Source organism: Sceloporus occidentalis, unplaced genomic scaffold (assembly GCF_023333645.1).
Source record: "Sceloporus occidentalis isolate IW3139 unplaced genomic scaffold, rSceOcc1.0.p SCAF_6, whole genome shotgun sequence".
NCBI lineage: Eukaryota > Metazoa > Chordata > Lepidosauria > Squamata > Phrynosomatidae > Sceloporus > Sceloporus occidentalis.
The window spans coordinates 23,435,386-23,458,693 of record NW_028316986.1 but is presented as its reverse complement, the minus strand read 5'-3'; the positions used below and the strand labels follow the sequence as shown (position 1 = coordinate 23,458,693).

General features: G+C 42.6%; 1 protein-coding gene across 1 annotated transcript in view; it reads right to left on the bottom strand.

Annotated features, from left to right (window-relative positions):
- Window positions 1-18,945: 18,945 nt before the first annotated feature.
- The window catches only part of RRP36 (ribosomal RNA processing 36), a 31,577-nt gene continuing 27,214 nt past the window's right edge, over window positions 18,946-23,308 (bottom strand). Inside the window, exons 4-8 of the mRNA XM_089529100.1 lie at window positions 21,154-21,220; window positions 20,747-20,851; window positions 20,302-20,376; window positions 19,996-20,113; window positions 18,946-19,373 (exon numbers count right to left, since the gene is read on the bottom strand). Of these exons, the coding sequence (XP_089385226.1) occupies window positions 19,234-19,373; window positions 19,996-20,113; window positions 20,302-20,376; window positions 20,747-20,851; window positions 21,154-21,220 (505 nt within the window). The 3' untranslated portion in view covers window positions 18,946-19,233. The remainder of the gene's footprint in view (window positions 19,374-19,995; window positions 20,114-20,301; window positions 20,377-20,746; window positions 20,852-21,153; window positions 21,221-23,308) is intronic.

Genomic DNA, 23,308 nt, shown 5'->3' with positions numbered 1-23,308 from the left:
GCAAAGTCATCCCTTCTTCTCTAATCTTGTTATGGAGGCAATCATCTGCTGTTTGGGGTGGATCATGACTCCCTGCTGCCATCCATTGCCAATAAATTTCTCATCTGGAATGGCAGCTGTTGCTCTCCCCTTGTCAACAGATTGCCAGGAATATTATATTTTGACTCCCGCCCCAACTGCAATTTCTACAAAGACAGATCCATACTGACTCCCTGTGAGGAAAGAAATGTGGGTGGGTGGGTCACATCTTAGCCCTTCCTTTGGTTCCAGCTAAATTGAAGGGGGTCATAAAGAGGTCTGGGGTGTGTAATCCAACATATATAGATAGTATCAGGAAAAGATGGATAGACTCGATCAGTCCACCTGGCTCTGAGATTGCAAGAACCAAGCAAGACAGTTGCTAAGAGAGTGACTTGGCAGTCTCTCATTCATAGGGTCGCTATAAGTCAAAGTTGACTTGATGGCAGTTTACAACTACTGGTTCATGCCACCCATTCTCTACTGTTCTTGCTTTGCTCCCTAACTGGAGATAATGCTTTCCACTGTAGCCTTCCCCTTCCTCTCAAGGGACATTATCACATGGGAAGAATGTCTCTCATTTTTGAAAGAAAAGAAAGTAGGGCCAATTTGGAAATGAACCCAAGTACGTGGATGGCTATCACACCACAGAAGAACACAGCTCCCATCCCAAAGCCAAAGTAGTGTGAATGCAAAAGAGCATGTGACTTTCCCAAAGTCACCTGGTGGGTTTCATGGCCGAGCTGGGAATCGTACCCTGGTCTCTAGAGTTCTAGTCCAATACTCAAACCACTATACCACACCATAGTCTTCCACATAATGTCAAGATACATTTCTAGTTATCAGTGATGTATTCAAGGTCTTTTAGTCCAAGTCTCAAGTCAAGTCTCAAGTTTCTATCTTCAAGTTCAGATGGTGTGTCATTTTGCGCAGTTAACTCAGTCTGTCCATTGAAGCAACTTGAATCTGACTTACGTCCAAGTCAATTGACTTGAGTCTACATCACTGCTAGTTATACTGTAGTCATTACTTGTAGCATTCCACATGTAGAGAGGTCTTGTGGCACCTTTGAAACTAACTGAAAGAAAGAAGTTGACAGCATGAGCTTTTGTAGACTTAATTCTGTTCGTCCAAATGCATCTGAGGAAGTAGACTTAAATCTGCGAAAGCTCATGATACCAACTTCTTTCTTTCATTTAGTCTCAAAGGTGCTACAAGATCTCTCTACATATAGATTCTACTGACTAATACAGCTATATATTTGAATTGTAGCATTCCAGCTACACATATAAATTAACTCATTCAAATGTTATGCAAATCAGCACCCTCTTTTGTGGTGATTCACTTCATCATTGTTTTTGGAGGGGGAGGAACAATGGCTCATATACCATTTCTTTACATTTTTCCAAGTCATGCCCACTTCATATCTTTTCTATTTTAATCATGAAAGACCTGGACTCCACTGATGTGAATTGTGCAACCTTCCAGGCGCTTTTGAACTGCAGATCCCTAGAAAAGCAGGAGGCTCCACGTGACTGATGAAGGCCAACACAAGCTGTACTGTGCACACAGCCAGCTTCCTGTGCTCACTGCTTGACATTTAATTAGCTTTAAATGAGAAGAAGCTGCCACGGGGCTAACTGGCTTTTTCGTTAACTCAAGCTCATTTATTGGGAAATGTGCAGTTTTAAAAAATTTCATCTCTCTACTTTTTTTACTGGCCTGGCTGGGTCCACAGATGGCAAATTCTGGAGGACCCTCCTGCTGCTCTGAAGAGACCATAAATCAACATATGCTGCTAAGCAGTAGATGTCCTCCGTGTACCCTGTGTACTTGGCCTACTGCAACCAGCTCCTCAGAAAGTGCCCTGTAATCTCTTTTCAGCAACTGTCCCCCAACTAGCTGGCCTTAAGCCAGGCTTTTTGGATTTAGCCCCTTCTGTAGAGATGAAAATATACTCCCCACTACCCAAGACAGCCATAAGTCATCGCACTGGCACCTTTGCTACCATGCCCATTAATTCAGTTTTCAACAAGATTACTTTTTTAAAAAACAAACCCAGAAAGGGAACTGGGCCAAAAGCTGAAAATGGAAATCTAAAATGCATTTCCCTGTATGGCTTTTGAAAGTCAGAGGCTAATTTTTCCAGGTGATGAATGACAGAAAGCTTGGCAAAACTACTGTTTGGATTACAACTCCCAGAATCCTCTCCAGCCAGCAGGGGCAAACAAGACGAGGGAGAGGAGGAGGCCACTTATATTTGTGCAATAAATCATGCCTATCCACTTTTGAGATCATTTACTCACTCACTGAGATTTGAAGCCAAGCTATGATGAAGATTGCACATTTGATCATTTCAATGTATGCAAATTTAAAATTGCCTTCTGGAATACAGAATGCTTCCATATATTGAGTCAGGCTTTTGATCTGGTTAGTTCACTACAGACTACATCAGCCTTCCCCTGATTGACATCCTCCAGATATTTTGGACTATACATATCACAGCCCAGACAGCATGGACATGCTTACCATGTTTTTGCAAAAGCAAGGCCAGATCAGTGGTTCAATTGGTTCAACTTTGCCACATCCCTCACAAGGTCTGGTGCTAAAGGAAAACAGAAGAAGAAAATAACTTCTCACCCAGTTGACACCTGAATCTCCCAATGTTTCTGTTATTAATATTTTGTTATGTTACTTGAGTAATTGAATAAAAATACAGAGGATGAGGCTGTTACTGTTAACAAAGGGGCTCGACAGATGGTCCCAAAGGGGTGGTCATCAGCCGCCCCTTTCCTAGCCGGATCAGGGCCATGGCAACCTCACATTGCAGCCCTGATCTCACCTCTCAAAGGTGTAAAAAGGGGCTGCAGCAGCGTGCCTATATGGCACTCCTTTGGCACTGCATCATCTAGATGTAGTGCCAGAGGTGTGCCATGCTGCTGCTCGCCACCTGGAGCAGCGCACAGTGTCAGGTCACCCTGGGGGGGGGGAGTTGGGTGTGTGTTGTGAGGGCCAAAGTTACAAGGTGAAAAATTGATTCACATACAGTTATGTTGGTATCTGTTGAACTTTTAAAATTTCTGTACCACCACTCCACTCCTAGACGATCACAAACATGCGCACAAATGGAGGTATATTTTAGGAACAGCTCTCGGGTACCAACTAACTTAACCCAGCCTTTTCTAGGCATCATTACCAGCCCTACCTGTAGAAGCCAAGGGGTGAACCTAGTACTGTCTGCAACCAAAGTTTCAGCATTCAACCCCTGAGCTATGGTTCTTCCTCAACTGCCTACTATTTGAGGACAAACAAGGACAAAATCCCCCTTCTGTAAAAATGGGGTGGCTGAACATGTCCCATCTCAGATCAGCAAGATTACTGGCCCAAGTTGAAACAGATAAATTGAAAGGAGCCCTGGTGGCGCAGTGGTTAAATGCCTGTACTGCAGCTATTCACTCGAAACCACAAGGTTGCGAGTTCAAGACCAGCAAAAAGGGCCCAAGCTCGACTCAGGCTTGCATCCTTCCGAGGTCGCTAAAATGAGTACCCAGACTGTTGGGGGCTAATTAGCTTACTTGCTAATTAGCTTACTTGCTGTTCACCGCTATGATCTTTGGAATAGCGGTATATAAATAAAACATATTATTATTATTATTATTATTATTATTATTCACGTTCTTCATCTTGGAAGATAGGAAGCTATCTTCTATTGAGTCAGATCCTTGGTCCATTTAGCCCAGTATGTTAGAATCATAGAATCATAGAATCATAGAGTTGGAAGAGACCGCAAAGGCCATCCAGTCCAACCCCATTCTGCCATGCAGGAAATCCAGATCAAAGCATCCCGGACAGATGGCCATCCAGCCTCCGTTTGAAGACCTCCAAGGAGTGAGACTCCACTACACTCCGAGGAAGTATGTTCTACTGTTGAACAGCCCTTACTGTCAGGAAGTTCCTCCTAATGTTGAGGTAGAATCTCTTTTCCTGCAGCTTGCATCCATTGCTCCAGGTCCTAGTCTCTGGAGAAGCAGAAAACAAGCTTGCTCCCTCCTCAATATGACATCCCTTCAAATATTTAAACAGGGCTATCATATCACCTCTTAATCTTCTCTTCTCCAGGCTAAACATCCCCAGCTCCCTAAGCCGTTCCTTGTAGGGCATGGTTTCCAGACCTTTCACCATTTTAGTCGCCCTCCTTTGGACACGCTCCAGTTTCTCAATGTCCTTTCTGAATTGTGGTGCCCAGAACTGGACACAATATTCCAGGTGGGGCCTGACCAGAGCAGAATATAGTGGCACTATGTTGATATTCTTTGCTCTCATAGTAGCTCTCTAGAGTTTCAGGCAGTGATATGTTGCATGTACCCTACCACTGAACTATCATTCCTTCTTGACCAGAAGATGGAGAGCTGTTCTGTAAAACTGCTGGTCCTTTTGGCAAATGCCCTGGAACTGTTTTCACAATCAAATGCCAGTAAAGACAATAATACTAGGGAAGTTAGAAGGCAGTAGAAAGAGAGGAAAACCACACAACAAACTGATAGACTCAACCAGGGGCATGAATCTATAAGACCTAAGCAGAGCAGTGGAGGATAGAGTGTCGTGGAGATGTCTCTTCCACAGGGTTGCCATGGGTTGGGGCCAACTCAAGTGCAGTTATCAACCACAACAAATGCAACACCGTGGGGAAAACGTAGGGATCATGAAAATCTTCCAATCTGGATTTACTGGGCAGCTGCTACAACTGACAGGGGACTGCTCTTGATTGGGATATAACTCACTGACATTTTTATCTCCCTCCAGAGAGCAATTTCTGATGCGAGAGGGAATTATGATAGGGTCGTGCTTCTGTCACACCAGTGACTGCACATGGAAGGGGGTGGAAATATCAGTCTGCTGCATCCAGACCCACAAGAGACCAGATCTCCATTGCTCACAGCAGCTGCAGCATAGTAAATCCAGATCGGGGTGTTGCTCTGGGAGACGCTACATGGCTATGTATCTTAGGCCTTGTGCAGACCAGCCATTAAGGCCAACCTGGGGGCGGAGTCGGGGTGTAGCATCTGCACGATGCATGCCCTGGCACTGCCCCCAGGGCAGAGTGATGCTACAAGCTGCACCGCATTGGGCACCACATCACAGTGCTCTTGTGGGGCTGTGTTCACATGATGCATCACCAAAGGAGTGCCTTCAAGCCGCAGCAGTGCAGCTGTCATGCCCTTTCTAGGACGCAAAAAGAGCCGATTTTTGCCAGATCGGCATGTGGTTGCTGCAGCCCCGATCCAGCACACCTGAAGCCGGCTGCAGGCCGCCCCTTAGTTACATAACTAAGTAGCTGATGTACAGTCATACCCATTTGTTACAAATATTCCACCATTCTCCCAAGATGTGAGCCATAGTGTTACACAGCATAGATCCATACAAACTTAAGTATAGTACAGTCAGTATATAGAGAGATCTTATAGCACCTTTGATAGCTTTCGTAGATGTCAGTCTACTTCCTCAGATACTTTTACTGAAGTCTACGAAGGTTCATACTGCCCACTTCTTTAAGTTAGTCTCAAAGGTGCTACAAGAGTTCTCTTCATACTGACTCTAGAGACTGACACGGCTATATCTTTGAATTCTACCAGTATTCCGTTTCCCTTATTAGGGCTAGCTCATACACGCATCGTCTTTTCTGCAGTATCTGGACTCAACTGCTGTGGATGAAAGAACTACTCCAAACACCACAGATGGAATTTGCCTGTTGTTTCCAACATTTCAATAGAAAGCGTCTGCACATTAATCTCTGTGCCATCGTGAGCTGCACAGTTGAATGATACCCATGCATTTTCTATTGATCACCTTCAACCTCTGAGGTGGATTCTAACATTTTCATTGAGACAGATTTTTAGCTGTGCATTAATAATGTCTGTTACCTCTTGGCCAATGGATGATTAAGAAACACAAGAGAAATTAACTGAAAAATTGGGAAATGATGCATTGATTTACTTTTCTGCTGATATCCCAAGACTTTCTGGCATCCCATAATCCCTGGACCATAATTGCTCTAATTTATTGGTTTCCACACAGATGTGGAATCTGCCTGTTGGAGAGCCCATTCCCCCCAGTCAACTATTTGGAGATCATAGAATCATAGAGTTGGAAGAGACCCCAAGGGCCATCCAATCCAACCCCCTGCCATGCAGGAAATCGCAGTCAAAGCATCCCTGACAGATGGCCATCCAACCTCTGTTTAAAGGCTTTCAAAAGAGACTCCACCACACCCCGAGGGAGTGGGTTCCACTGTTGAATAGCTCTTACTGTCAGGAAGTTCCCATTAACATTTAGGTGTAATCTCTTTTCCTGTAGCTTGAATCCATTGCTCCGTGTCGTATTCTCTGAAGAAGCAGAAAACAAACTTGCTCAATCCTCAATGTGACACCCCTTCAATATTTAAACAGCACTATCATATCACTTCTTAACTGTCTCTTCTTCAGACTAAAAATACCCAGCTCCCTAAGTCTTTCCTCATGAGGCATGATTTCCAGACCCTTTACCATTTTGGTCATGCTCCTCTGAACATGCTCCAACTTTTCAACATTTTTGAATTGTGGTGCCCAGAACTGGACACAGTATTCCTGACCAAAGCAGAATAGAGTACCACTATTACTTCCCTTGATCTAGACACTATACTTCTATCAATGCAGCCTAGAATTGCTTTGGCTTTTAGCATGTTCAACTTGAGGTCTACTAGGACTCCTAGATCCCTTTCACACGTAGTTTCGTTAAGCCAGATGTCCCCCATCCTATATCTATGCATTTCATTTTTCTGCCCTAAGTGCCGTACCATACATTTCTCCGTGTTGAAATTCATTTTGTTAGCTTTGGCCGAGCATTCTAATCTATTCAGGTCATTTTAAATTTTGATCCTTTCCTCTGGGGTGTTAGCTACTCCTCCTAATTTGGTGTCATCTGCAAATTTGATAAGCATGCCACACTACAGGAATAAAGCCATTTAATACCCTTTCAACTGCCACAGATCAGTGGTATGAGGTTTGAGGGTTTGTAGTTTGGAGGGGCACCAGAGCTTTCCAACAGGGAAGGCTAAATATCTCACAAAATGACAAATCCCAGAAGTCCACAGCATTGAGTCATGGCAGTTAAAATGGTGTCAAACTGTTTTATTTCTGCAGTGTGGCATCAGCCAGGGATGTCAACCTTCTCCTTACTGGATCTAACCTGCATCAAAAAGAGTGCTGAGACAGTCTAAGGGGTTGTTCAGGTGCTGAAAATAATCCAGGATGAATCTGGATTGAATCTCTGGTGTTCACATGTGTCCCAAATGCACCTGATTAAGTTTTGCTGGGGGGGAGGGGCTGCCAAAAAAACACATTTAAAACAAAAACCCACCCCAAAAATGGTTCACATCATTGGCAGTGTGAATAACTGATGCAAATAGACCTGGGATTAAATTCTGCATGGCTTGAATGCATTTCAAATATATTCACATCATTGACTCCGTGTTTATTTTAGTGCTTGCATGTGTGAGTAACCAAACTTTCAGAGATGTGGTTTCATAACCTGGAATAACAAACCCAGAATATATGAGTGAGATTATTTGCATCATTCTGCTAAAAAAAAAAAAGATGTCTGAATGACCCCTAAATGACATGGGATTCTTGGGAAATTCTCTCCATGAATTGCCAATGCAGGGTAGACACTTACCATCACTGGTGTCTGGTGAAAGAAGAACAAGAAGGAACAGTGGGGACAAAGGGGCCCAGAGCCACAGGACTCATTTATCTTACCAGTTGGCACTCCCTACACACACACTGAACAAATCTGCCAAGAAAATCCCATGATAGGGTCACCATCATTTGGAGGCACACAACACCATCATCCACATAAGGTATATTATTCTGAAGGCACCAGATCCTGTCTGTTCTTGGAAGTTAAACAGGGTCAGGCCTGGTTGGTACTTGGATGGGGGACCATCAAGATGCACCAGAGTGGTGTGACAGGAGTGTGTGCGCAAAACATGTGCATCTCACCTGGTGATGCCCTAAGAGGGGTGACACAACTGTTCCTCAAATATCTGCCTTTGGACAGCAAAAGGCTGTGACATTCACCTGTGTCCTATTAAAATGCTGAAGAGATGGGGCAAGTGGGGTTAAGGTCAGTGGGAGGAGAAAGGAAAGACCCCAGGTTTTTTATGTTAAATTAAAATTTCAAATTAAAAAAAATAATATATTTTTTTAAAATAATTATTTAAAAACATCTCATTTTACTTTTTTCACTTTAATCCCATGAAACTATGCATTTGTAATTCTGGAATTATGATTTGTGAATAACATGAGTACAGAAAACATGATTAAGGATTCTGCATGGCGTCGTAATGGGAGGAAGTCAATGGGTGTGTGTGTGTGTGTGTGTGACACCATGAGTTACAGCACAGAGTGATGCCACCCCTAGTGATGCCACTGGCTGTAGGCTATGTTTTAGAGAAGGCAATGGCAAACTACCCCTGAGTATTCCTTGCCTAAGCAAACCTGATGAAATTAATGGGATCATCATGGTCAACAGCTGACTTGAAGGCAAGCACACACACCCGACACTACTCCCAGCTCCTGAGCAGAATGTAAAAGCGCCATGCCCGCCTTCCCAGGGCAGCTACTCATTAAACACTGACAAAGCAATGGGAAAGCTGATTAGTTAATGAGGGATCCCATCCCTGCTAATCACAGCCCTGTCAATCAGGGGCCAGCCAGGCTCAGACTTGGCAATGCCACCTGCCAAGATTGCTTTGGGGGGACGAAGGGGGCTAGGTGGCCTTAAGGGAGTGGGAGACGAGAGAGAAAGCATCAGCAAACCGTGCCCTGCATTTTGCCACAGGGAAGGCTGCCCTCCCTCCCAGCCATGTGGGCTGTGTGTGTACACAATGACTGTGTTTGGCTAATTAGTTAATGAAATGACTGTTTATTAATCACTCCAGCTGGTGGGTTTGCAACTGAAGGAGGAGGGCAAGCCTTCTGGGGGCAGAGGGGAAGTGCCTTCCAGCAGACACACAATTGCACACAGTCACACTCACTTCTGGGGTGTGGGGAAGGAAGCATGTAACCTCGCACAGGAGTGGGCAACTGTTTTCTGAGTGCAGCTTCCCCAGTTCCTCACCTTTTAATGATGCCAGTTAAGGCCAGAGCTTAGAAAAGTGACCTAGTCTAACTACTGTTCCCAGAACCCCCAAAGCAAGCTGGCCAACTGGCAGGAATGTGGGCAATGACGTCACTATGGGGGCATGGGGGTGCACACCTCACCAGGTGACACCCTAAGGGTGACACCACTGCTCCTCAAACACCTACTTTTTGGCAGAAATGGGCTGTGGCATTCATCTGCTTCCCTTTAAAATGCTTTAAAAGATGGTGGGAGTGGGGTGAAACTCAGAGGGAGGGGAAAGGAGAGACCCCAGAATATTTTTAAATTAAAATTTCAAATTTTTAATTAAAAAAACATTGAATTTTTTAATATATATATTATTTTTATTTCTTTAAAGACATCACATTTTAACCAAATCTTCACTATACATAAGTAAATAACATTTAGGTTGTGGTTATGCTATTGTAATTTGAAGGTATAATTTTAATTTTGCTACTTGTTTATGTCACAACTATTAGCAGTACACTCAGTGGTATATGGGAATAACGATTGATGAATATCATTAGTGCAAAAAAGCATTGCTACAGATTCTGTATAGCGTGAAACAGAAAAAGGTCAATGGGGGGTGACACCTACCCTAGAGATGCCACTGAATGTGGGCACTATAGAAACATTATCATGCTCCAGCTAAGGCTGTTGGGAACTATCCAAACTATCTGCATCTGCTTGTTGTGTGTTGTTTGCCTTCAAGCCATTTCCAACTTATGGCAATTCTGTCACAGGTTTTTCACTTAGGTCCTCTGGGAAGAATCTGTTGCAGCCTATAACGACCAGACTGGCTGCGGTGACCCAGAGGACCTTGTCATCTGCCGCACCTAGGCTATGGAACAACCTGCCGGATGAGATCCGTCATATTACCACTTTAGAAGCCTTTAAAAGGGCCGTTAAGACGGATCTCTTCTGGCAGGCCTTTCCAGATTAGCCCTTCCAGATTAGTCTCCCCCTCACTGTCACCAACATCATTGGCCCTGTTTCCCCCCCTAGAAGAAGATACTTATCTTGCCTGAAAATCAACCCGTAATTTTAGAAATTTTTAATTTATCTTGTTGTTTAATTTCTATTTTATTGCTCTTCGGTTAATGTTTTCATGATTGGGGGGAGGGTTGGGATATGGGCTTGTTTATACTTGTTAATTTTTATTCTTATAATATTTTATTGTTATATTTGTGTTGTAATCCACCTTGATTCCCTCGGGAAAAGGCGGAATATAAATATATTATTATTATTATTATTATTATTATTATTATTATTATTATTTTCTTGGTAAGATTTATTCAGAGGAGGCTGAGAGTGTGTACCTTGACCAAGGTCACCCAGTGGGTTTACATGGCCGAACAGGGATTTGAACCCTGATCTCAAGAATCGTAGTCCAGTGCTCAAACCACTACACCACACTGGCTCCAGCAGGTGCCTAGCCTAGCCTAGATAATAGGCTTGATCCATATTGTGGTCATGTGTCTTCCACATGAACAAGATAAACCAAAAAGAGGGCATGGGATGTTCATTCAAAGTCATGGGAAAGGATAAAACCATCACTGTTTAGAACTTGGTTAAAAAAGGGGGGGGGCACAAATAGAGGAGCCTGGAGTTCAGCGGAGACCCAATGTAGTGCACTGGTTAGTGTGTCAGATTGGGAGATCTAGGTCCAAAACACACTGCAGAAATAATTCAGTTTGAGACCGCGTTAACTGCCCTGGCTCAATGCTAAGAAATTCTGGGAACTGAATTATGTGAGCCATTTAGCCTTCTCCATCAGAGAGCTTTGCTGGCACAATTAACTACAATTCCCGGAATTCCCTAGCATTCAGCCAGTGCAGTTAAATCAGTCTCAAATTGGATTATTTCTGCAGTGTATTTTGAACCCTAGATTCTAATCTTCACTAAGTCATAAACTTCCCTGAGTGTCTTTGGACCAGCTTCTCTCTGTCCATCTGGAGCAGCCCTTAGGGTTGTAGAGATAAAGATGGAGAGGGCACAGTTACCTACTCACCTTGATCTCAGGGAAAGATAACCAGGATATAAATGTAACAACCAAACACAGCCTATGCAGCTCTCTGTTAACAGTTCTGGTGCTTCCCTGCCGTGACTATACACCTCCATTCTCTGGTCATAAGGCTTAGTGCTGACCTGATTCTAGGCTACAAATAATTACACATTCAGTGCTTACAATGCACTAGATCTCCCTTTTTTCAAACCAGGCAGATGTTGCCACTGGGCAGGGGCTTTTTTTGCACCATAAATAAATCAAAACTTGCAGTGAGCCCTTGGAACAGGTTGACACGGCCAGGCACTGATGAAAGTTGATGAGAGCTTGGCGGGATTTCAAACAGAGTTGGTAATGAAGCCAAAGCAGGCCTCCACAGCCCCACATAGGAAATCGCAGGCTCAGCATGGCTACATTAAATGTCAAAGAACTGGCTGGGAGCATGATTATTTCTAGGCAGTAAGATGTACCACCTCAGTTCTTCAGGCACATACTTGGTCCTTTCTATCACTCTGGTGCAGGAATAGGTGGGCAGCGTCTCAGTCCCTTCCGGGAGTTAAAGCCTCACCGACTCTACCAGCTGGGATCTTAACAAACTGGCAGAGCAAAACAGAAGCAAAGTGTTGCAGCCGCTCTTGTGGCATTATCACAAATCTTACAGCAAGAGCAGCTGTTCAAAAAGCATTGTTTCCAAAGCCAGGGTTATATAAGTGTTTCATTTTTTAAAATGAAAAGCATCTAAGGCCTTCGTCTGAGCAAGAGACCCTTTCAAACTTAATGCATGAGTGCGAGGCAAGGCTCAGATTACAAGTTTATTATTAGGTTTTTTTAAAGTTGAAACTGGAATTGGGCTAATAGAGAAGAGAATAAACTAAATAAACCTGGCCGCTGTGAAACTAATCCAAGTAATAGGTAAGCATTCTTTTTGCACTAGGCAAAAGGTAAGGGTGGTGGTGGAATAATGCATTTTGAGTGAAAATACAAGAGCAAAAAGGGCCACTACATATTTTCTGGAATTATGGAGGGAGTCACCAGGAAACAGGCCACCAGTCACCCTGAACACCCCAAATCTTGCCTCATTTTGGCAGCTGAACACAGATCTGGTTAGTACTTGGATGAGAATCAGGGAATACCAGTGAGGACACTGAGAGTTGCCATGATAGTCATCTTTAAATATCTGAAGAGATGCCATGTGGAAAATGGAGCAAACTTGTTCTCTCCTGCTCCAGAGACTAAATAGCTCCCATAACAACCAAAGGAGCTGCTGATATCTGGAGGAGCTGAGGGGGTGGGGGTGGGAGGTGACCAAATGAAAATGGAGGAATGCCTGTCCCACAATAATGGAGCCACTGAGCATGACTGCCACCCACCCAAGGTATGTAGCATCTAGTCAACTAGCTGGACCAATGATTTGACTCAGTATAAGTCAATTTCCTATGTCCCTCCTTCAGTGTTTGAGAATCAGAGGAGGGGAGAGAAATACATAGCCTTCCAGATATTCTTGGATTGCAACTTTCAGCAACCCTAGTCAGTTTAGTTGAAGCCTAGGAATTCCAATCCAACAACATCTGGAGGGCTGTGCGATGCAGTAAACAATTTCTGCTAATTCTTGTTGTTAACTGCCTTCAAGTAGACCTCAACTCACGGCAACCCTGTGAACGAAACATCTCCAAGCCCCCCTATCCTCAACAGCTCTGCTGAGGTCCTGCAGGCTCAGGGTTGTGACTTCCTTGACTGAGTCTATCCATCTGGCATGCAGTCTTCCTATCTTCTTACTGCCTTCCAAGCATTATTGTCATTTCTAGTGATTCATGCCTTCGCATGATGTGGCCTCAGTTTGGTCATCTTGGCTTTCAGAGAAAGTTCAGGCTTCATTTGTTCTTGGGACCCATTTGTTTGTCTTTTTAGTCCACGGTATCCAGAGAACTCTTGTGTAGCACCACCTCTCAAAAGAGTTGATTTCCTTCATCAGCTATCTTTGCCAGCCAACTCTCATACCCATACACAGTGATGGGAAATATGATGACACAATCTTCACTTTAGTGTTAATTGTGTATATTTGCACCTCAGGGTCTTGTCTAGTTCTTTCATAGCTGCCCTTCCCAGACCTATTCTTCTGATTTCTTGACTGCAATCTCCATTCTGATTAATGATTGATCTAAGGTATGGGAAATCTTTAACTATTTCAATTTCCTCCTCTTCTACATTGAATTATTTAAATCATCAATGGATATTATTTTTGTTTTCTTAATGTTAATCAGTAAACCTACCTTAGCACTTTCTTCTTTGACTTTCTTTAGTAATTGTTCCAAGTCTTGCCAATTTTCTGCTACTAGTATTGTGTCACCTGCAGGCTGATATTCCTTCCTCCAGTTTTCACTCCTAAGATATTTTCTGCATACAAGTTGAAAAAAGAGGGTGAAAGAATCCTGCCTTGCCTGACACCCTGTCTGATTGGGAACCATTCTATTTCTACACATTCAATTCTAACAGTAGCCTCTTGTCCCAAATACAGGCTACACTTTAGAACAGAGGTTGGCAACCTATGGCCCGCGGGCCGCATGTGGCCCGCCGAGCTGTCGGGACCAGCCCCTGCTCGGTCCTGCCGCCGATTGCTGCCACCAAAGGCCCCTTTGGCCTCTCGTGGAAGTGCGCGGGGCCTTTGGTGGCAGGCAAGGGGGGGCAAAGGCCCCATGCGCAGGTGCGCAGGACCTTGGGCCTCTTGCGCAGGTGCGCGGGGGCTTGGGCCTCTCACGCAGGCGCGCGGGGAGGAGGAGGGAGGAAGGAAGTAAGAGGAGGAGGAGGGAGGAAGGCAGAGGAGGAGGAGGAAGAAGGAGGAGGAAGAAGAAGAAGAGGAGGAGCAGGAGGAGGAGGAGGATGGCGATGGTGATGTTGATATGAGCCAGCTTCAGAGGCACAGCCAATGTAAGTTGCTGTGATTTTTACAAACTCATGTGCAGTGAAGAAAAATCACAATTCCTTGACCAAGTACACACTTCTGAGAAGTACAGTTGAACCCGAGGGCAAATCACTTCTTGTGAGACCACCTTGACATGTTCAATATGCATAGCCATGTGAACCCATGTTCAGTGTGAAACCCAAAGAGTTTGGTTATGCAATAAGCCTCTGAAATATGCAAGAGGCCATCTTAAGTAAAGCCATGTTCAATGCCCAAATGTGCCGTTTGGAATGGGGGGAGGGAGGGTGGCCAGAAAGGGAAGTCCATTTCTGCCATCTGTCTAGGAATAATGCCCAAATGTCCTCCATTTTGATCATGCTTAAGAAACATGCATTTATATTAACATTTTTTAAAAATCATCAAATTTTTTCACATCTCCTCCATTTTAAAAAAATGTGCCCTACATTTGAAAATGTTGTCCTATATTATTTAATTATTTATTTTTTTAACTTCACCCCCCCCCCCTGTTGTCTGGGGGACACCAACCCGGCCCCCAGCTCAAAAAGGTTGCCTACCCCTGCATTAGAACAATAAAATGTAGAGACACTACCATTGCTTTAAGAGCAATCCATAGCTTTTTGTGATTGATGCAGTCAAAGACTTTGGCTGGTTTTCTTCTGGAATTCTTTGGTGTGCTATGTTCTCCAGTGTATGTTTGTGATGTGAACCCTAGTGCCTTTTACTTTCCTGAACCCAGCTTACATCTCTAGAATTCCTTGCTCCATTAATTTTGAGCATGACTTTGCTTGCATGGGAAATTAATGTGATGGTCCTGTAGTTATTGCAATCTTTTGTGTCTCTTTTTGGGGGGGGATAGGAATGTGTATTGATAGTCTCCAACCTGTGAGCCATTGTTTTGTTTTCCATAGTTGTTGGGAGATTTTAGTTAGAACACGAATTCAGTTTTGTCTCTAGACTGCTATCAAGAGTGCAAACAATATCATGATCTGTTAGTAATCAGCCCATTGTTGGTTTCATTTCTCCTGATCACAGGAAGAGCAAAAAAGCAGTGAAATTCTTCAGTATGGACAAAATATAGGATGAGAAGAGCTGTCCTGACATGTTGCAGATGAAAGTCTCTCCTTCCTGTGCTACTTGCTCTGGATTTCTGGTCAGAGAGTGTCCATATATTGCAGAGCAAGACCTTCCTTCTCTTGTAAAGTTTGAGTGTCCAAAGTAGGCTGAGATCTCAATGCACACAGAACCACTTCCTTCTGAATAAAGATTGCTAGGATCTGGTTACAGTGCTTCAGTCCTCAAACTGATATTCAGTGGATTGACACAGACCTCTGAAAATTCACTGTACTGGAGTAGCAAAGGTTTGAAAGTATACAAGAAATGGAGAAAGGGAGGCAAAACTATCACTGCTGCCTTCCATTTTCTCTTTGAGGAAACCAGCATTTGGAGATGATGAAACATGATCAGAGAAAAGGAATGGAGAGGTTTGAGGATGTGGGACAATTCTCTAGTTTTTTAGACTAGCTAGGAAGCTGAGTAGGAAAAAAAAGAAAGAAAACAAGGGGAAGGGGCTTGAAGCTGACTACAAAACTCTAGCTAAATTGGAAAACCAACCAGAAAAAAAGGTCAGGATTTAGTCCTGTGATAATGATGTTTACTCACAAGTCACCATGTGGTGCAGGCACATTTAAGAGTTTTAAAAACACATCTGGGTGTTAAGGTAGTGCTGGGAAGCAACCACTTCAAAGTTCTGAGCCAAGATGTATGTGGTGACCATGACATATCCTGAAAGGAGAGGTCACAGCTTTCAGAAAATGGATGATTGTCCTTTCAGCTATGGATAGAATTTAGTGATAAGGACAAATGAAAAACAAGGCAAAACACTAGAGCTCTTGAACTTTGAACTGTCAATGGGAATTCTGCTTTTAGCCCACAGTGGAATAATGATTGGCAGCACTAGGTGTGTCTGTTTGGAAGCACCTCAAGAATATCCAAAATCCCTATCAGGGCAATAACTTTATTAGGTCAACAACAAAAAAGACTTGATCTTATGTCCCCATCATATCTTGTGGTGGAGGGAAAGAATCTGTAGATTTCATATGTGGCTCTACCTGTGACTAATTGATGCTTGAATGCAACCAGGATAGCCACTATATATGCTTTCAACAGAGAAGCAAGGTGAATTTTGGACCTGCATTGCTGTGAGCATTAAATCCACCTCTTAATTCAGCTATGGTCCAGTCTTGTTTGAAGCTCATTGATAGGTGAAAACTGGAAATAAATATTTAGTTTTAGATATTCCAACAGGTTAAAAAAATTAATAAAAGATGCCCTGGCTAGTTTTACCTAAGAGTTATAGCCTCAGTCTTCAGCCAAATGAACTTTCACTCCTCTGCTGAATAGCTAAATGCTCCCAAGAAATATGTCACTTCTTCATTCTATTCATTCTCCCAAGAATCTAAAGGGAGAGAATGAAGCAATCATGGTTGGGATGCTGAAAGAAGTGACTGTCTTCCTGACCTTGCTGATGCTGCCATCTGAGAGAAATTGGAGATTTATCTCATTGGAGCAATGACAGACCAAATCTTGCTCCACCTGTAAAGCTGTTCAAATCCCAGGAAAATTAAAAATCAGGTCATTGTTGGATTACCACAGGAGAACCAGAAGCAGCAAAGGAGGAAACCAGTGTTTGACTAGAAGTAGATTCCTGTTAGCCCTTTTTCTGGGAAAGATGAAGACCAGTTCAATTAAGACTCTGTCTCTTTTAGCAGAGTTCACAAGTGGAAGTGTTGAAGCTCTTGGGTGTCTCACAGAGCTAGTTTTAGCTAAGTAAGGCAAGCAGGAAGTATGCAAGCTTCTTAACGAAACACTTTATTACATTTAAAGATATATTCAAACATATATAGGCCTGTTACAGACTGCCAAAATAAAGCTGCTTCGGGTCTCTTTGGAGGTATGCTATTTAAATGATGCATGGGTCCTAAGAGTCCGGAGGTCGTGCCAAAGCCACACTCCATTCCTAAGCACTGGAGTGCAGCTTTGGTGCAGCTTCCAGATTCTTAGGATGCATGCATCATTTAAATAGCATACCTCCAAAGAGACCCGAAGCAGCTTTATTTTGGCAGTCTGTAACAGGCCATACATACAGCTTCTAAGCCCCAGCTAGCTACAGGAAAGTTTCAAAAAGAGGAGCAACCCAGTAGAGACTGCACTCTCCATCTTGAGGGAGAAGGGGGGAGTTTTATATGTGCTTTCAAATATACCTGGAGGGTCCTCTGGTCATGTGATGTTGCTGCTTGGACACATACCCACAAATGCTTACATACATCCCTACTAAGCAAATGAGGAAAGTTTTAGGGACAGAATGTATAGGGTAGAGGCATGTAGGAAACCCTTACTTCCTAAAGCCCCATTGTTCTATTAGAAAATGGGTGAAGGGGGTTAAAGAGAAAGCTTGGTTGGGAAGCTTTTTCCAACAGCCAGAAGTGATGAGAAGTGGTTTGAAAGAACTGAAGGAACTGAAGAATTGAATGTCATTTGCAAAGAGATGTGCTTGTAGAATTACTTTTGCAAAGAACTGGGGGGGGGGGGGACTCATTTTTTCTTTGGGACTGCTAACAGTCCGAGATCCAATTTAAGCTGGGAGTTCAGCCCTGAGATATTGAATTGGCACAAGTTCAAGAGACACTGCCAACTTCAAAAATAAGGCAGACTAGGAAGGGTGCCATCAGAGCCTGATCAGAATGGAGTCAAGCATGAATCTCTGCATTTAATTCCCCCTTACTGCCCTTGTCCGTGTAAGGTAGCTATATAGCGCATCCTTCTCTTCTCACTCACTTTCCACCCCCAGGCGCAGGGATGGTTACTTCTCATTGCTTTTTACGATTCCCAATCGCTGTTTTAATCTTTTATGATTTCCACTAATTTGAGAAAGTAGCTTTCTTCCCTGTATTTGGGTCATTCATTTCCATGAGTATGTTCCAAGGCAGCCAGTGTTACTTCAGTACACTCAGCCCACTAAATAAAATTCCTCATTAACTCTGTAAATATATTCAGGAGGGAAATTTTATGGTGGGGAAAAACAGACACATACTGACCTTGTATCTCTGCTTTCCTTGTAAGGGCATGTTCAGACCATTATCTTTGGAAACCAAGAATACTGTTTTAGTACTCTCATCTCTATTGGCCAAAAATAAGTAGTGCTTTAGCTTGTGGTCATCCACAAGTAATTGTCAAGGAGCATGCTAGCCTAGGTCAGTCTTTTTCAACTTGGTGCCCTTCAAATCTGGAAAGAGGGCAGAGTTTTGATGCCAAGTATAATTTATTTCTCACACACCCAGATTAGCAGAATAAATTATGTAAAATAAATTTGCCTGATTTCTTATAAGGCAGCTTCATGTGGATAGAAATTTGTAAGTAGCAGACCTCTATGCAAAAGGCCAAAACCAGAACTCTTCTCTTTATGTCCTAGCTTGGTATCTTCAAATTTTCCAATCTATTGAGAAACAGAAGCAATATTTTTCCACATGACAAAGATATATAGCAATAAAAATGAGTTTGATCAGAGAAGGGGGAAAAAAGCAAGTAACAAAGGAGCTAGATGATTTGGAATACAAGATAAATACCTGAAAGTCATCTGCTTATCTGGAATTAAGCCATGCTGACAATTACTAACTAAGGAAATGAACCCATGCTGAAAGAGAGAGGGGAACAAACACTGTGAGGAAACAGTGGGAAATGTCTGTGAATTAATTAGAATAGCAGTCTTGTGAATGTGATCATGAGGTTTCATTTGCTCTTGTTTTGTATCAACAGATGAAAGAAGAAATTTGCTTTTCTTAACATTTAAAATTTGCTTTTCTTTATTCTAGCAAAATGATGTTACAAAACATATTATCAATTAATGATCCAAGGAGCTCTTTCAAAAGGAAAAGCACCAATTAATGAGACTCTGCAATTAGAATTCTTGTACACAGTTTCTAGAAAACTGTCGGCAGTCCTGTTCAGCATGATGGCAGAAAAACCTAGACCACTCAATGCAGTCTTGCTAGGAGCTTGTTAAGTCAAAGTTGGTTGTGAGCAGAAGTGTTGCCTGCACAATCGGCATAGCCAAATATTACAAATTCTTCTTAAAAGGGAGTTTCCTTTTGTCCTTAGCAGCGTTCCTTTTTCTTTTCTTGCTCAAAAAGCTCTCCAGTTTTCCACTCCTCTTCAGCTCTTTGTATTTCTCAGCCAGTTCCCACTTCTGCTTATCAGCTGCAGAACACAAGAGAAGAAGGTGGTCTTAACTCAAGCCAGCATTGCTCATAATGTCATAAGCTATTCCCATCCCTAATTCAAATCCCCTTTCCCAACCCCAGCTCTCTACAGTCAGTGCAACCTTTTAATGCAGTCCAATAATAAACAGTTTGCAAAGATACTGGGAAGCTGGACTGCACCTCCCACAACCCTAACATATTGTAAAAGGATGTCACCATCCAATCCTTTTGCCTTCTACTGTTATACTAGACTGGCTGTGACTACCAAGGAGTTATTTCTTGTGTTCAGATTCTGTTATCTGACGGCTCTGAATCAGGAACGTGTAATAAGTAAGATTATCTGTAACATGTTATTTTTGGTGGTAGAAAAATAACAATGTAGTAGAAAAAGAACAACTTTTTAAACAAAACAGTGATGGTTTGTAATGTCATCCATATCTTTTTTTCTTTTTTGTAGTTTAACAAGGAATATTTGTTTGCTGGTGAGTTTTTTGGGGGGATTAATATTCCAGGCTTTGCTCTCAACCAATATATGGACATAAAGAATAAGTCCTCTATTCAATATCATGAATGAATACTGCACGAGTAATGTACCCAAGCAGGATATGGCCACAACTTACATTTCTTTAGATAGAAGGGCTTCTTCCCTTGCTTGGCCAACTCCCGCTGCTCCTTCTTGAAGGCAAGGTCCCTTTGCCTTTCCTCTTGGATTTTCCTATGTGCAACTTCCTGTTGTGTCTAAGAAGCAAAGATGGGTAAGTGACAAACATCTCAGGATAAACCAGTGTCGAGATAAACCCTCTCCACATCTTCATTTGCTTCACTGGGGCTTTTTCCTCCATGACCATTCCAGCATTTGGCCAGCCTCACTGCCATCTCTTACAAGGAGAAACAATCTGGTACTATTCACTGCAACATAAACTCACCATTCGCTTAAGAAGCTGTTGCAACTTGGTTTGCTGGTCCACATTTTTACTTTTCTTGAGTTGCTTCTGAACTATCTGTAGGGAGAAGATATGTAAAAATACTAACTATGCTTTCAAAACTCTAACACAATGGTTTTCTGAGGAGCTAAGGTCAAGGAAACACTTAGAGGAATGATTGCAGTGATGGTGGGGAAAGGATGAATCTGATGAAGCATGGGTTAGGGCCCATTTTAGCATGTACTCCACAGCAATTTGTTGCTGCCTCTATTGCATAAATGTGATCTCATTCAGCATAGGCATATCAGATAGTTAAAGGGTAATTAATCCTAGATCTCAGACTACTGAGGAGGAGCCCTCAGAAAACCTTGGGAGCTCTTATATAAACACCTTAAACAGACAGACAAACAGCCAGAGAATACTCAGAAATAGGTATTTGTAGCATTGCCTCCTTCTCTTTTTTCCTGATGTCATTCAAGAATCCATAGGTCTTTTCAAACACTTCTGGTTTATATTCCCCAGAGAGATCATCAAAACGTGGGTCTCGAGGTACCTGTGGAGGATGAAAGGGTAGAAAATACTAACACCTCAGCAATTCCAAAAGGGAACCTCTCTTCTTCTTGGATACTCAACTTTTATAATCAGACTAACTGAATCCATACCATTTTATAACACTGCCAGAAATTCCTCTCACCTCACACACCAAAGTACTATGCAGTGCCTACCAGTCAAAAAACTTCTCAAAAGTTACACAAAATCAGTCACACAAAAGAGTTTCACTATGCCTTATTCCTTTAATATTCTCCTCCTTGCGTCTACCCATGTATTTCTATTCACAGGGAGAACAGTACTCACCTTCTTTTTAACAGGCACCACTTTTCTCAGAAAGGAGACTGGCTTCTTGGCTGAAATTTCTAAAGGTCTGTGGAAGAGGAAAAAGCACACTTTTGGGAAAGCAAAGATTGGAAGAAATTTGCTGTTGCTAGTTGGCTTGACCAACACTCAAAATGCAAGAACCACAGGTATTTTGTAGTATCTCGACTTACAGAGTTTAAACAGCAAGAAAGTGTGGTCCCAAGTCTTGCCTATGGAAAGTGTGGACCCCTCATCAAATTAAAGGAACTTATTTTCAAGCATCAAAACAACAGGCTTTTGTCAGTTCTTCTTGCCAACAGAGTTTGCTTTGGACTGCTCATGTGCATATGTTTCTTGCAAAGAAAGCTGAGGGTAGGGAGGTTAGGTGCCAAGTCAACTACAGAGGCTCATTTATTATTATTATTATTATTATTATTATTATTATTATTATTATTATTAGGGACCATGCAAGTACTGTTTGCACAGTGTCCAGTCAGCTTGGCACGTTCCCTCCCTCTCTCAGTGACTGTGCACCATCATTGATTGTTAGGTCTTTGACTGTTCACTCAGATTGTGGGCAGTGCTCCTTCAGTTTGGGTTCAGTTATTTGTGGTACTTATGAGATTGTGGGTAGTGCTCTTTCAATCTGTGTTTAGTCATTCATGGCGCACCTTAGATTGTGGACAATATGTCTCTTACAATATTACTGTACAGTACTTATGCTTGCAATATAGTATTATACACACACACGCACAAAGACACACATAATGCTGTGCTGTATACCATATTGCCAGCACAAACACTGTACAGTAATATTTTAAGAGCAACACACACATATATATATACATATATACAGTGGGCCCTTGTTAGCCGCTGGAGTTTGTTCCAGGACCCATCATGGATAAAATCCGTGGATGCTCAAGTCCCATTAAATACAATAGCATAGTAAAATGGTTTCGCTTATATAAAATGGCAAAGTAAGTTTGCTTGTTGGAATTTATATTTTTTGGAATATTTTCAATCTGTGGATAAAAAATCTGTGGATATGGATGGCTGAATGTGTGTGTGTGTGTGAGTGCGTGTGCGCGCGCGCGCGCACGCGCGCACACACACACACACACACACACACCATAGTAAAAAATATAATATTTTTGTCCGATTTGTCATTTTTGACTTATGGAGACCCTAAGGTGACCCCATCATGGGGTTTTCTTAGTAAGATATGTTGGGGGTGCCTTTGCTTTCCTCTGAGGCTGAGAGAGTATGACTTGCCCATGGTCACCCAGTGAGTTTCCACAGCTGAGTGGGGATTCAAACCCTGTTCTCCAGAATCACTCAAACCAGCACACCACACTCGTTCAATATATAATTATATATTATTGTATTTATAATATTATTAATATTATAAATACAATAATACTATATTTTGTGTGTGTGTGCATGTGCATGTAGTGTGTTACTTAGCTTTTGCATGCATTCAAAAGTGATATATAATACATTATAATTAATAATAATAATAATAGGATTTATTTATATGCCGCCCAATCACTGGGAATCCGAGTGGTTTACAACAGAGGGGATAATAGACGGTTCCCTGCCCTCAGGCTTACAATCTAAAAGACACGACACAAAAGGAGAAGGGAATGGTGAGGAGGGGAGGGGATCAGGTCCAGCATTCTTCTCTCCCTCTGAGGCCTGGACCAAGGCAAAAATTATTTACATTCTTCATGGCTAAAACGTATTTGCAAGCTATAAAAACCCTGGGGTCTGCTTTTGAACTGATTCCACTTTCTGTCAGCGTTAAGGCCCCTAACCCCGTCCAAATAAGTGGGGGAAGCCTGTAGGATAGAAAGAGACACCAGATTTCAAAGTTAAAGAGGGGGGAAATGGTATGATAAGTTGTTCTGAGGTCAGTTCCCCCTTTCCTTGCAGTGCCTTCAAAAACACTGTGTGTGTGTGTGTGGGGGGGTGTTGAAGGCTTTCACGGCCAGCATCCATAGTTTTTTGTGGGTTTTTAGGCCTATGAGGCCATGTTCTAGAAAATCTTATCTGAAGATGCCTGCCACAGCTGCTGACAAAACATCAGGAATGAACTCTTCTAGAATACGGCCTCATAGCCCCCAAAAACCCACCAAAAACTGGGGTGGGGCGCATA